This window comes from Tachypleus tridentatus, chromosome 13 (assembly GCF_004210375.1).
Source record: "Tachypleus tridentatus isolate NWPU-2018 chromosome 13, ASM421037v1, whole genome shotgun sequence".
Taxonomy (NCBI): domain Eukaryota; kingdom Metazoa; phylum Arthropoda; class Merostomata; order Xiphosura; family Limulidae; genus Tachypleus; species Tachypleus tridentatus.
In genome coordinates, this window is record NC_134837.1 from 130971172 (window position 1) to 130986605 (window position 15434).

Genomic DNA, 15434 nt, shown 5'->3' on the forward strand with positions numbered 1-15434 from the left:
AATGTGATGAGCAATCCCATTATTAATTAGTAAAGAGTAGCCCAAGAGTTGGCAGTAGATGGTATTAACTAGCTGCCTTCCCTGTAGTATATAACTATTAGACTAGGGATAGCTAGCACAGATATCCCTTGAGTAGGTTCTTTGCTCATAATTCAACAAACAGTCAAGAAAAGTTTGTTTTTTCTTTTAGTCTTATGTCACATGCTCTTTATACATTTTGGTCAAAATGTCAACCAGTCTTTTTCTGTGTCTGTTTTGTATCTTCAGGTTATAACTACGTTTTTATTTAACTTGTTAAAATGCTTTCTTTTATTTTTAGCTTTTGTCCAAATACTGGTTAAGTGCTTGGGTTGGTGACAAACCTCTGCCTGATGGATCCCAGGACATTGACTTGCGTAATTGGAGGCTAACTGTGTATGGATTGCTAGGACTATCACAGAGTTGGTTGCTTTTATCTGCTACATGATATTTAACATTATGAATCACTGAACTAAATGATTTTTGTTAACAGATGAGGGAGATAATGTTTATCCATTGACTTTGAAGATACCATCAAATTGTTTAGTTAAATCTCATTCTGGATTTAAGGTTATGTTTTATTCTACTGCCCATTGAATATCCCCAGTATCCTTCCCATGTGGCTTATTTTTAACTATAATTTGAGAAGGCAGTACAAGTTTTGTTAGACTCAAGCTAGAACAAATCCTTCCAAAAAGTGAACTTTATGATAAAAATAACTGACTTTGGAGACCAAACTTTTTGCAAGTATGATATTAGAAAATTAATTTTGTTGTTTGTATGAAACAGGTAATTTTTTTAAGTTGTTAATTAATTATATTATGTTAATGGGCACAGGACTATAACTTATTTTCACGAACTCAAATAATTAAAACAATTTTTGCTGTAAAACTGCACAAGAGTTTTTATATGCTGATACTTTTTTGCAAAACTGTGATGAAAAAAGCTTTGGTTATTATATAGAAAAATGTATCACAGTTGACTCTAAGTGCCCTAGCAACTGTTATTGGGTTAAACCCATTGTTTCAGTTGATAAGAACACTCGCATGATTTGGGTTCATTACCACAAGCTGAAGGAAATTAATATATATATATAAGGAACTAAGATTATTACAGTACCACATGTCTAATAATATGTAACTGTTAGTTCAAGAGTGCCACATTTGATAAACAAGTAAAATTTGTTTGCTTATTAAATTTCAGTATTCTGTTTTATCACAATCCATGGGTTTATGAGACCAAACTTGGGCTATTATAAATCTGCACAGTCATAACAACATGGACTGTAATGACATGGTGAGGCTTAAGAATCATATTAATATAATGTACTAATCATGTGTTACATATGCACACATACTTTATTTAGCATTATACTGAAGACTATGGGAAAGGTAAAAAGAAAATGGATAACAATAGTTTGAAATCTGTAAGTGTGTATTCAGTGTTCTGGATGCATTTAAATAGCTATTAATAAATTGTTGTTCTTTGTAACTGTTAGATGTATATTGCTTATACTACCTTTACATAATCTAAACCACGTATAACAAAAACTTGTTGGAGCTTTAATCCTATTATAATTTTAGTTTGAACATTATCATCTCTGCTTTAGTGTTAATGACATTTATCTCTGAAAGTTTTAATTTATGTTTTCTGTATTTCTGTTTATAAGTGTTTATGTAAATGTAGATATCCCTATTAAATATTTGAAGGAAGACATTTGGATGTATTTTAACAGATCAAAGGCATAGCTTCTTGTAAATCAAGTGATATGGCTGACATGTAATCAGCACAAATGATGTTGGTTTAGTAGTATCATAACTCATTATAATAACTTGGGTCTCTGTATGTAATTTTTATTAAGAGTACTTAAAGTTTTGGATAAAAATTTAAAAAAAAGTTTCAATCAGAAAAAATACTAGTGAGAGCCAAAATGACCAGTTAGGAAAGGACTCTATGAATCATTACATAAGTTTCTTTTTTAAACCAGTGTGATGAAATTATGTTGAATATATGTATGAAACAGAGCTTAACTGAAATATTAACCAATCATTTTTTAGCACTCTTCTTTCTTCTTTCAAAAATAATACTGTTCACGGGTGCTGTTCGTGCAAGTCGAGTGCTCCATCACAGCATGCTTCAATCTGTGATGCGGGCTCCCATGTGTTTCTTTGACACTACTCCCATGGGTAGGACTTTAAACAGGTACTGTGTCAGACAGCAAAGAAAAAAGTTGACATTTTAGTAATGTTCATGTGGCTCAGATGTGTTATTTTCATTTTGAAAGATATGTTAGTCTAGGTAACATCTTAATTTTGATTGTTTCAAGACTAGTGATGCAATACTTTAGTAACTTGCACAATGTATACGTTGTTTGATAATTGTTGCTTTTTGAATTTTTATTTTTGTTTGCAGGAAAAATATATGTGGTATTTGATATTACATTTGTAAAGTAAAACATGAAGAAACAATACTACATTTAAACTAGTGTTGTGGTTGAGACCTCAATGTCCAAAACTGAGGCTGAGACCTTGTAATAAATTACACAATGAAAAATAAGACAAGAAGAATAAAAATCACGTGCATTGAACTATTAACATCCTAACTGAAAATTTTGTACACATTAACTGCACAGTCTTTACTTTAATGTCACCTCTTGTGAAAAAGACAGTGAAAAATAACAAAAATAATGAAGGAATAAAAAAAATTAAAATTTTCAGCAAATCAAATTAATTGTTGTTTCTCAAAACTTTATGGTATCAATGAATTCTTTATGATTCTTTAAGTTATACAGAATCACAGCAGACCCTCTAGACATGATAAATATCAGGGATAATTGCAAATGTAGTGAAAATATGTGCAACAGATGAAGTTCATAGAAACCTATAGTAAGCTTATGTGTATAGTTGCAATTATTTTTGATATCACATGTTATAACTGGGTAGGTCCAAAAACTTTTAAATTTAGTCAGTCCTGTTTCCAAGACTTGTAAAACATTGAGACTCAAATGGTTCAAGACTATGAGACCTTCCAAAGGGTGCTCTTTAGACCTATAATACTAGTTTAAAATACAAACATTATCTTTGATGATAAGAAAATATATCTTGATCTTAGCCTGATATGTGTTCCAAGTTTTTCACATATAGGGCACGTTATTCACAAGGTATGAAAGTTTAATACTTTGGATTTAGTTTACCTCTTGTGTTTTCTTTTGTAAAATCTCTTTTTCTTTAAGCACATAAATGTGGACAACTGTTATATATTGCCTGAACTGTTTTCTCGGTTGTGATGATTCATTTGTACTATAATTGTTAAAATTTCTACAATGAACCAAAATGACATTTCACTCTATAAGTTTTCTCCAACTGTTTCTAGTTGTACGTGTTTTTCAGAATATGAACAAATATACTTACCTGTCACAGAATATTAAGACAAGGTAATATAATGTAGACTGTATGTTACAATTTAACCAGTAGTTGTCTTTGACAAGTATCATAGGTTTATTCTCCTTCAAGTTGTTACTTTATAGAAAACTGTCTTGTAGATGGAGTGAAATTTATCAATATTTGTCTAATGATTGAAATAGGCTGAAATATTTCTATCTGATGCAACCCATTGATCAGAATTCTTTTCCAGAAAGAAGAAAACATTTTTGTTATGAAATTGTACAAATTGATGGCATTTCTAACACCTCATCAGTTTTCTTTTCATGTTTTGTAAAAGTGAAATCTTACAATTGGTAAATATAGAACTTTATAAAGTTTCAATATACTTTGTCTTAAGTTCATAGAAATTTGATAAGCATTCTTATTAGACACAAATGGAAAAAAACTTTGTATTTAAGTACAAAGCTATACAAAGGGCTATCTTTACTTTGCTCACAACAGGTATCAAAACCCTGTTTCTAGTGTGGTAAGTCTGCAGACTGTGCTGCTGGGAGACATGAACACAAATAAAATTTAGTATTCTGTATCACTTGTCGGTATCTTTTATGGAGTAAAAAGTAGTCATAGTTGAACTTCAACTTTTGGATTCTTTGAATCATGAATAGTATTTTTTCTAAATTGTTATTTTTATAGACTTCATCTTTTGAAGGATTACTTACTTGCCCAGAAATATTACTGCATGATCTCTTCTTTCTTGTGTGTTTGTTAAAGACTCAGTGTTTTCTCTCTCTCTTCTTATGTAGGTGATTTTCACTGAGATTTCTTTATACAGGATTGAGGTTTTTTTTGCAGCAGTTATGCATGAACTGTTGTTTTAGGTGTGTAATGTTTTTGATATATTGTATTATAGGAAAATGGACTTCAATCTTTTAGTAATCTTTGACTGATCAAAAGTTTAATAGTCATTTGTCCCTTTCAGGACTTTGCTATATTTCACCCTTTCCATTCAACTCTTCATTTCAATTTCTGGAAGAATATATTACACGAATTTTTAGACCTTTGTCCTTGTTCATGCACTGTATGGAGAAAGTTAGGTCGTTTTTATTATCCAAGTTTATTGGTTATTTGTTTCAACTCATTGTTTTTTTTTCAAATGTTTTCCACTGCTTGTAATTTTTGTTTATTTTTTTAATTCATGTGTTGTCATATTCCTATCAAAGAGTAACATCAAGATTCTTTTGGACAGTTCTTCATGATTTATTATTCTGTGTTCCTTGTTTCAAAATACACAAAATTTATTGTAATCTTTGGCACCTCTTTCAGTTATCAATTCTCATTTAACAATATGAGAGTTAGTAAGAATGTTTCATGCTCCTTTTCTGCATGTTGCACAATTCTTACTCCTGAGTTTCTGAAATTGTCACTGTTTTGTTAATGGCAAGGATATGTTTCAGTTGTTCTGCCTATCTGTCTCAGGATTCACCATGTACTTTCCTTTGTTTTGAGAATGGCTATGATGTATGAGTTGAAGAATTAATTGTCCCTTGCCTAATCGGAGGATGGATCCCTATAAATAACTTCTCTGATGCTTATTCTTTTTTTAAAAATTGGATTGGTTCATCAGATTTCCCATGTTTCACTTTGGCTGTACTTTATATATTATCACCCTGCTAGATTTTTACAGTTTCTCTTGGTCAATTTGATCATGACCTCTTGTTCTTTGTTTACTGACCAAGTTCTGTCTCTTTAAGGAATTTATCTGCTGTGAAAATTCTTACCCTTCAAAGATGAGTGTTCTCAAAGTCATTTATGGCAAAACAGTGATATCTTAGAAGACAGAGCTGTGTCTACTTTATAGCTGCAGAAACATGTTTATACAGGATAACATTGGAAGACTGTAGAGGCTTTAGATGTGATGAGCAGCACTGACAGAAAGACAAATGAGGAATTGCTGAAGCTGACTTGGTGAAGAAATTTCACTGAAATAGTTAGGAAAAGACAGAACAACTGGATTGGATATATTATAGATGAAAAAGTTCACTGTTAATAATAAAGGGAAGAACAGTTGGAAAAACTTGGAGAACCTAATGGAAAGGAAAAGCTTATTAGCAAAAAATAAAAGAGAAATTTCAATTCAATGTGGTGTATAGATTTAGTAGAAACAGATTTGCTACATAATGTCAGAAAATACAGATGATGAGGATGCTATTATTGTTATAATCTGCTACTTCTACAGGGTGTTCTGAAAGTCACTGTGCAGTTTTGAAAGCAGTGATAACAGCATTCATTCAATCTATTTCAAGCCAGCAACTGATAGCAGTGTTTAGAAACAAAATAAGAAGGATCCAAGCCTGTATTGATGCCAGTGGTGGTCACTTTCAACATTGTTTATAATTGTCATTCATATTTACCTCCTGTATTCTGTATTGAAACATGTCTGTTAAGAAATATATAAGTGCACAGTGACTTTTCGAACACCCTGTAGTTGTGTGAGAATCTGTAGTATCTGAAGTACAGAATATTTCTTCTCATTTCTCAGATTCCAAAATATCATATCACATACTTTGATCTTGGTTAACTTGTTAGGTTAACCTAAAGATGACCTTGAAAGATGGTTGAAATGTTGTTCTCTGCTTTATTAGTAAAATTTTTGATACCTATATCAGCCATTGTGAGATAAATTTTTATTTCAAGTGGGTTTCTTGTCATCAAGAACAGTTTATCATATGTGTATTTATCTTAAAACTCTTCTTACAGGTTTGGAAAGGATATTGATGTGGTTGACATACAGATTCCTTTAAATTTTGATGGCTGGATTGATTGTCTTTTACAAGTTTTATCAACTATCATCATTATCTCTGTCACTAACCCAGTCTTCATTGCTGCTGTTTTACCAATTGGTCTTATATATGTGTTTGTTCAGGTAAGTGTTATATTGTACTTTTAGTTTGTATCCATTGGCTTCAAAATAATCAAAACTTATGTAATTCATTTCTTTCTCAGAATTTCCAATAATCACATAATTTTTAGAATTATTTGAAGGTTTATAAATGTTAATATTTTAGTTTTTATCCCCATGATTAGGTTAAGCAGTGATGTTAGTCCTACCCTTAATAAGTTTTATTTTGTAGGTAGACTCTTCATTCCATGTTTTTAAAATCTCTTCTTATTGAACTGTTTTCCTGGAATGAATTTTTTTCTCTGTAAGATGGTCCTTATTTTCATAATTCTAGAATTTATTCATAAAAGTGAAATCATGAAACACAGTATATTTTTATATTTGTAAATTATATTATGCATGTGTGTTTCATGTTACTAGAATTACTTTATACATTTTATTTTCTCTTTTCTTTTAAGAAAGTTTACAACTTATCCTTTTATAATTATTTAAAATGTAATTTAAGAAATAGATTACACATATACAATCATGAAAACATACCCTAATAAAGAAATATGTAAAACATGTGAAAACTTAAGTTATGAAACTTGAAATTAAACCATTGTTGTTTGTTATTAATATACAGAAACTGTATATTGGCTCATCACGACAACTAAAGAGAATAGAATCAGTCACAAGGTCTCCCATTTACAATCATTTCTCAGAAACACTCAATGGAACAAGTACTATTCGAGCCTTCTCTGCTCAAGAGTTCTTTATTAACCAATCAAACATCAAAGTGGACTTGAACCAAAATAGCTTTTTTCTGTCTTTATTAGCAAACAGGTAAGACTAAACAAGTTTATTAACTTGCTTTTATGCTTTTATTTGGTCCAGTCTGCATGTTTACAGAACTTTTGACAAAGAGATATTTAATTCTGAGAGTAATAGTTCTTCATGGTGGAATATCCATTTATACTCCAGATTTATTATCTATTATAATACATCTTTTTTTAAGCCTAATAAAAGCTCTTTGCTTAAGACTGTAAAATTGTTATTTTTAATTGGTATTCAATTGCACATTAGTTTCACGAGATAGATTCCTATTGTGACAGAATCTGTCTCTTAGAGTGTCAGTTTTCAGTTCATATATATCTAAAAAAAAAACTTCAAATGTATTAGTGTACTTTACAGTTCTAAACCTAAAATTGTAGCTACACCAAGCACAATCTTCTGAAAGTTACTAAAAATTATCTGAATTAATTTTTTATACTTCTGTTAGTTTTGATTTTTAAGAATTTTTTGTAAAAAGCCAACATAATAACTTTCTGCAGACTTATTATAATTCTCTCCAGTGAAACACTGAGCTTTTTATGCAATCACAGCAATTTGATCTATTACTGAAATAATATGCTGTATATAGAAAGCATTTAAGCTAACAAAAAAATTAATTCAGATCTCCAGGTAACTTATCAAGCTACTTGAAAATATAGACTTTTATTAGTGATTCTAAAATGTGTGGAATTCCAAGGGTAATCACATATGTAATTATCTGATCTTCACAATATCTGGAGAATCCTGAACCCAGTATGTTGAAGACAGGTGTAGGGATTTCATGTAGATGGAAATAATAATAATAAAAAAGGGCAAATTATATCAGTGCACAAGTCTGTTACATTAAAATTAAAGTTAGAAAATAAAGAATTAAATAAACTGTACTTAAACAAATGTTTAATGAAGGAAAACTGAATTTAAATAATATAAAAATAATTTGATAATTAACTGCAGGGGGGATTAAGAAAAAAGTTAATATATCTATGCTGTGTTGAATTTTGTGCAAAGTTACATAGGAGCTTTCTGTACCAGCTGCTCCTAACTTAGCAGTGAAAGACTAGAGGGAAGGCAGCTGGTCATCACCACCCACTCCCAACTCTAGGGCTACTCTTTTACTAACAGATAGTGAGATTGACCATCATATTATAATGCCCACACAGCTGAAAGGGTGAAGTATACATGCAATAAGCAAGCCAGAGAAACATCTATATCAGTAAACTTGTTTGGTGGCAGAGTTTTGACTAACTTTCTCAGCTCCACAGTCTGGTTAATGTAAAGATCCAGAATATATTCCATGATAGTGAAGTTGAAATTTAATTTCTTTTTTTTCTTTTCTTTTTTTTGCAAGCACAAAGTTAAAAAATATTTAACTAGTCACTTGTTTGAGCAAAAGCGACCAATCTGACCATTATTTACTGCCTTAGCATATTTTATAATATGTAAAACATTTAGGTTTCACTATAGGTGAGAAGTTGGTGAAATCTACATTCTGTCTAAACACTGAAGTTTTCTAAAACCATCATTGAGTATGAAGTTATATACAAAAGTTTCTTCTTCTCTATTAATTTCAGCAGGTCCTATTCCAAGCTAAACCTAAATCCTGTCCCTTACATGCTCACTGACATTTGGCAATTTAATACTAGCATGAGGAAACACTATTTGTCAATAACTGATTGGTACAAGAAGCAATAAATAAGTAAAACACAACTGTAGAGTGTAACTATGAGTTGACATTTAATTACTGCAGTATTAAGCCTTGTCAAATATACAGTGCCACCTGTGCTGTTGTTTGTCCTCTTGTTGACCTCACTAGCTAATGACTTCTTGCATGATCTTGAAAGCATGCTGATGATAATTTGGGCTCTATTGCTTCAAAATGTCACTCATGCAACAAAAAGGAGTAAATCAGAGCATTTAACTAAATCCTTTTTTCACATAATACTCAAAAGAATATCTGTTTCTGTGTTTTAAAATATTTTGAAATTTTTCCACACTACTCTCAACAGTCATAGTTGGCTTTCTTGTGCTGACATGGTACTGGGTAAGAAAGATGGCTGCATTAATAGCAGATATTTTATTCAATGTATCACAGATACAATTGCATTTTAGAACCATTTTTCTTTCTTCAGTTTTTTTATTCTTTTAGACATAGGTGATTCAAGAAACAAACATTATTTTATGAACGTAAATCTGCCTGATTGTTAAACACATTGTAGGCATGCCCTCTATAACCTTATTTTCACTGCATACCACTATGTAGGCTGATTCTTTGACAACCTGATCAGATTCCATTATGCAGTCTTTTTCCCTGTCAGCCAGCTGCTAACATTTTGAGTTCTCTAGTATCACCATGGAATTCTTGTGGTGATCATAAAATAGTGAATAACATTGTATAGATATTTGAGCTTGATGTTCCACATTAAAGCTTATAATGTAAGGACCACAGTTTCCTTTTGGCTGTTGATATCACAGTCTGATACTTTGCCGCTCAGTAAACTGTGTTAACCACTGAAACTTATCTCTTACTAACAGCCATAGTGACTTTGGGATTGGTGGTGCTATTGTGGCAATGCACGTGTAGTAGTTTCCATTAAGGTTACATTTCCTCAACCTATATATATAGTAGGGGAAGTTTGTTGTTACTTTCTTCTCTCTATTCATCTTTGAAATAAAGTGTATTGAAATAAAAAGTGAGGAAAAATATACTTAAATAAACTAAAAATAAGCTTAACTACATTATAAGTTGTGTTGAAATAAGAGAAGTTGTTATATGTAACAATGAAACTAGGTTGAAACTAAGACGAGACTTCCCAAGTGCATTTAGTCTCCTTCAAGGCAAAATCAAAGCTTTTAGAAGGCACCAAAACTGTATTTTTTACCTTCTCTCTGTAGTTTAGTAATCTGGAAATATTTCTGCTTCATGTGACACTTATAGATCAGTATCATCTACACAAGATAAAATAGGAAGTAATACAACCACTCCCATGAAAAAAGCAAGTAATTTTTATTACTGGATCTTACAAAAGAAAATAATTCCTATGACTGAACAGGCACAAAATCTTGAATGGATTCAGTGTGTTTCAAAATAGAACTTTCAACAAATGTACATTTTACAAATATAAAACATGCACAGGGAAGGGTGAGATATGTATTGTTTTTATACTAAAACAGAAGATTAGTTTTCACATTAAAATACTTACACCCTGTTTATCAAACAAAAATATAGCCACACAAACAGATAAACATTTAAATTTGTTTTTGAGTTGCAGATTTTTGTAGAAAAATCAGACTTTTTAAGTTAGTATCAAGATATCAAAGTTTAGTTTTATCTATCCTTCCTGTTTATGAAACAGTGCCAAATTCACCTAAACATGTCTATAACTTCTGTGTACATTTATATATTGCAACTACTATTTTATTTGTTTTAAATATGTGAATCTTAAAACTGTATTTTTTTTCAGTTGTGTAATTTAGAATTTTGTATTTACATACAAGCATTTACTAAACTTTGACAAGTATTCGTATAATATCTATCTAACTTATACCTGTTTACCTGCTGTTTTTCGTGCAAATGAAAACTGAATACAAGCTTCATATATAATTGTAACTATTTAAGTTTATCATGTAACTTGTTTTTGAAACTTTTGTCTTGAAAAAAGTGTATTTCTTTACAGATGGTTGGCTATGATACTGTACTTGCTAGGATCATTAATCTCATTTTTCACAGCTTTGTTTGCCGTTCTTAGTCGAGGATGGATTAGTCCCGGAATTGTCGGTCTTACATTGTCATATGCTGTTAATGTGAGTGTTGATTTTTTTAAAATCATTTTTATCTGTAAGGCCTTTGTTGAACATTTTATAACAAATTTTTCTTATATTGGTTAAAGGGCACATACAGTATGTTAGAGTTACTATGGAAAACTACGACAGTTTTAGATTGATTTTGTTGCTCTGATCTGTAGATATGGCTGCATGTGAATGTATGAAACAATGTTGATCTCAGAGATTTACTTTAATATCATTCTTGTGCAAAAATTGGGCAGATCAATGAAATTGTTGTGTAAGTTTCATGTGCAACTTTTACATAAAGGAATTCATATTCAACCATTATTATTGTAAACCTCACCCTCTCAAAGAAGTAACCAGGTATCTAAAAAGGGACAACATGATTCAAGAGACTTTCTGTAAACGGATAGTTTATATAGCATGGGTATCATATTCATTTATTTTTAGAAGTGATATTTTATGATAAGCTTGTTTAACTGTCTATGAATCATACATTGTATGGTTCAATTGTTATGAATTAGCTGCTGTTTACAATAATGAGAGTATTGCATCATGCTACAACAGTTTCAGAGTTTTTCATTGTTTTAATTGAGTATTATTGCATCAGAATATCTAGTATTGAATGGAGTGTTTTAAACCATTGTCAGAGTATAAATAAATATGCATGAAAAAACCATAATTGAGTTCTAGTTCTAGACTTATGTGATCATTTGTTTAGCAATAGTGTACAGTGTATATAAATATAAACAAGTTTTAAAGTGAAATTATCACAGATTGTCATTTAATAACAGAGTATAGAATAATTTTTGTTGTCAATTGTGTTCTAAAGTAACTGAATCAGTTTGTGTGAACTTTCACGAAAGAAAAGACAACTTCTTAAAGCTCTGAATAAAACTGTGATAACTAACATTGTAATGAATATTTGTATGTATGTCTCATATACCTATTGTAAAGAATCCAGTCCTACAATACCTGACACACATAATGATATATAATTGTGATAAATGAGATTTTATCATTTTTTTAAAGAACATTGTATAATGGTATTTATATAAATTAACATAATAGAATGACAATACTTGGCTCAATAATACAAACTGGTTTCAGTATTACAGTTTCTGTCATCAGAGCTATGAGTGTAGTGTTTACATAACTTATTTTAAACTCCAACTGTTAAACAGCCAAGTTCATTTAAAGTAACAAGTGGGAGAAGGAAGGATGAGCTAACAATGTTTTGACAGACTTCTTAACACAAATATTAATTGGTCTATTGTTTCTATTTATAGACATAGATGTGCTTTGATTAATGATTATGATTTCTTCTATATTCACCCTCACAACTATTGAATTGATCAGCTACATCTGGGTATAAAGTGTTGTCATATTTTATCTCATTTTGATGATTTTTGAATAATTCTTTGTGTTTTTTGTGAAAGTTTTGCTAGGTTAATATGTATTATTAACTTGCATGATAGAAAAAAAATTAGCATTTTTTCACTTTGTCATGACATGTGTTGCATTTGAAAAAATCTGCAAATTTACAGAAATTTATGTTAATTGTATATTAGTTTTTTAGATAACTGGATAATTATTAGGCCATTGTGAGTGCTATGGAAATTTACACATTTTAATAAATCATTAAGTTGATAAAACTGATGAGGTTTTCAACTAATTGATTTAAATTTAGCTAAAAGTAAAAAATAAATATCTAAAACTTAAATTTACTACTGAATTTAGAAAAGAATAATGGAGCATTTATTTTAGTTTGGTTTGGTTTGTTTTGAATTTTGCACAAAGCTACTTGAGAGCTATTTGCACTAGCCGTCCTTAATTTAGCAGTGTATGACTAGAGGGAAGGCAGCTAGTCATCACAACCCACTGCCAACTCTTGGGCTACTCGTTTACCAATGAATAGCGGGACTGACTGTCACATTATAATTCCCCCATGACTGAAAGGTTGGGCATGTTTGGTGTGATGGGGATTCAAACCCGCAACTCTCAGATTATGAGTCAAGTGCCTTAACCACCTGGCCATGCCATGCCATTTATTTTAGTAAATAATTAAATATTAAAATGTTTAAACAATACATTTAATCTTGAAATATATTCCTAATTTATAATTTACAATATTTTTTGTTTCTAATGCAACATAGATGCAGAGATGTTAACTATCTGCCTTCCCTCTAGTCTGTCACATTAAATATAAGGGCAGCTAGCACAGCAGCTTTCAATGAACAAACATTTATCTGGGAGGTTTTTATTTTCCTGTTTAAGTCTAATTAAAAAAACTTATTCACAGGTATTAACTATGATTATAGATGATTCTGCCATTTAGTAGATACTAAAGTTTTGTTTGCTGTGTCTGTTAAGAAATTCTTATTTATTTTATACACACTGATTAGTTACTTTTAAAACAAGTCTAGACTGCTTTGCCTCGACAACAAACAAGAATATTATAATGAATCATGGATGTACAATTATTCACACATCTTATACTTTTAAGTTTAAACATTATTATTGAAACATTTAATACATGTTTTATAATATTTTCTTTAGAATTTTCAAAAGGAAATTTACTTACCAAAACCAGCATTTAAAAATTATCTTCTACATTTTCCAGGTTTGAGCAGTAAATTGCCAAAACTCTGTTATCATTTCAATGACAATAAATTGATTATAATTAACTTAGGTCTGGACCAGATGTTTTGGCTTTATAGAGTAAAATAAAAATAAATATTCATTAATATGTGCTAAAAAACACTACAGATAAACTAGTTAAGATAAGAATAAGCTATTACATAGAAGCATCATTTGTAATTACGGTGAATATACTTGTTAAACATTTAAAAAGATCAAATTAATAACCCATATTATACCATTATGGTTTTTTCAGGTAAGAACTAGTAGTTATAGAATTATTCAGGAAAATCAGGAGAGTAATTCTGAATTGGATAACTTAACTGTGTCTTCTTAGCAAATGTAGAAGAATGAGACTGTATAAAGTTGGTGGAAATGAAAACAGTCATCATTATATGACAAATAAAAAGCAAACACAGTATTCCTTCCTCCACACATGATAAAGACAGTTGCTTTTAGAAGGCTGTGCCTAGTTTCACAGTTTTTGCTTTTTTCAAGATCAACTTTGTGTAATCAAAACAGGATGATTTCCAAGTAAGACCTCCACTCAATGACCTTCAAGTAATATTGGCTACAGAAAGTGTACCTGCTTTGTTTTTTTTTTCCCACTTGACAGCCTCACCTCATGACTTTTGTTATTTCGCAGTATTAGTCAGCTGTATCATTTAGACAGTGTCAAATTAGCCAGAAAATGATATTACAGTGCTAATCCTTTCAACCTGGATGATACATTGTAATAACATTTTGGGTAGAATAGACATTATATGCTATAAAGAACAAAGCAACAAGAACATGGTAATATTTGTGACTTTCTGGACCATGTGTTGCCACCATAACAGTGTGGAAACTAAATGACACCAAAAATTGTTACATAAGTAATTTAAAAAAGATATGATTCATCTGCATATCAAACAAATTGAAATGAGTACAAGTATGTAATAATTTTAGAAAGTATTTATTTAGGTGTAACCAGAAAACATTCTTTTTTTTCAGTTAAAAATTAATAAACTCACTCTGAGAATTGCTGTAGAAAGAGTTGGATCTTGTTCTTAAATGAATTCAATTTAAATTATTTATTCTAATTTAGAGGCTTGTAAACAGCTAAGTTAATTCAATATAAATATATTCTTGTGTAACAAGAAGGGCTGAAGTTAAATATCACTAAGAGACAGACTTGTGTAACATAAACATTAAGCCTACTCTTGCTGTAAAATGACAGATATTTGACTAACAACCATCACAGTGTAATTTTCACGACAGTAAATTCCCCCTAGCATCTGTATTCTCAGACAGTTGGTATAAATTTTTCTTCATAGCATTCTATGTTGATGCAATAAAATGTCTGCTATTCACAAAACTATATTAGCAATATTCTATTTCAAACAATTAAATGTATACTACTTGTTGAATAGTTGCCAGATGCTTTCATATGGGTGGTTCGAATGACTTCTGATTTGGAAACAAAGATTGTGTCAGTGGAGAGGATTGATGAGTTCTCTGTCCTTCCATCTGAGGTAAGCTATTGAACGTTTATGGATCATTCTCCTTTATATTCCTCTGAGTTTTAGTATTTAGAAGTCATTAAAGTTATTTGAATATTTTATGTGTAAATTTCTGTACTAATAGGTTTTGAAACATTAATTATATAGTATTTGAAGCCATCAATTTGTATTTGAAATCTTCAGATTTATTTTGAATAAATTTTTAATGCATTGTGTAAGACTTAAATTGTGACTTTTTATTTTAGGCTCCTTGGGAAATTGAAGACCAAAAACCATCCAAGCAATGGCCAGCAGAAGGCAAAGTGTCTTTCCAGAATTATAGTACTCGCTACAGAGAAGGACTTGACCTGGTCTTGAAGGATATCAACATGAACATAAAGTCAGCAGAAAAGGTGA

The 15434-nt window shown here is 30.5% G+C and overlaps 1 protein-coding gene across 5 annotated transcripts in view; it reads left to right on the plus strand.

Annotated features, from left to right (window-relative positions):
- The window catches only part of LOC143240279 (multidrug resistance-associated protein 1-like), an 88241-nt gene that overhangs the window by 60116 nt on the left and 12691 nt on the right, over nucleotides 1-15434 (plus strand). For all 5 annotated transcript variants that reach the window (XM_076482470.1, XM_076482473.1, XM_076482472.1 and 2 more), the window contains 7 exons: nucleotides 320-440; nucleotides 2076-2220; nucleotides 6159-6324; nucleotides 6926-7125; nucleotides 10788-10914; nucleotides 14949-15050; nucleotides 15284-15430. In XM_076482470.1, coding sequence (XP_076338585.1) covers nucleotides 320-440; nucleotides 2076-2220; nucleotides 6159-6324; nucleotides 6926-7125; nucleotides 10788-10914; nucleotides 14949-15050; nucleotides 15284-15430 — 1008 coding nt within the window. The remainder of the gene's footprint in view (nucleotides 1-319; nucleotides 441-2075; nucleotides 2221-6158; nucleotides 6325-6925; nucleotides 7126-10787; nucleotides 10915-14948; nucleotides 15051-15283; nucleotides 15431-15434) is intronic.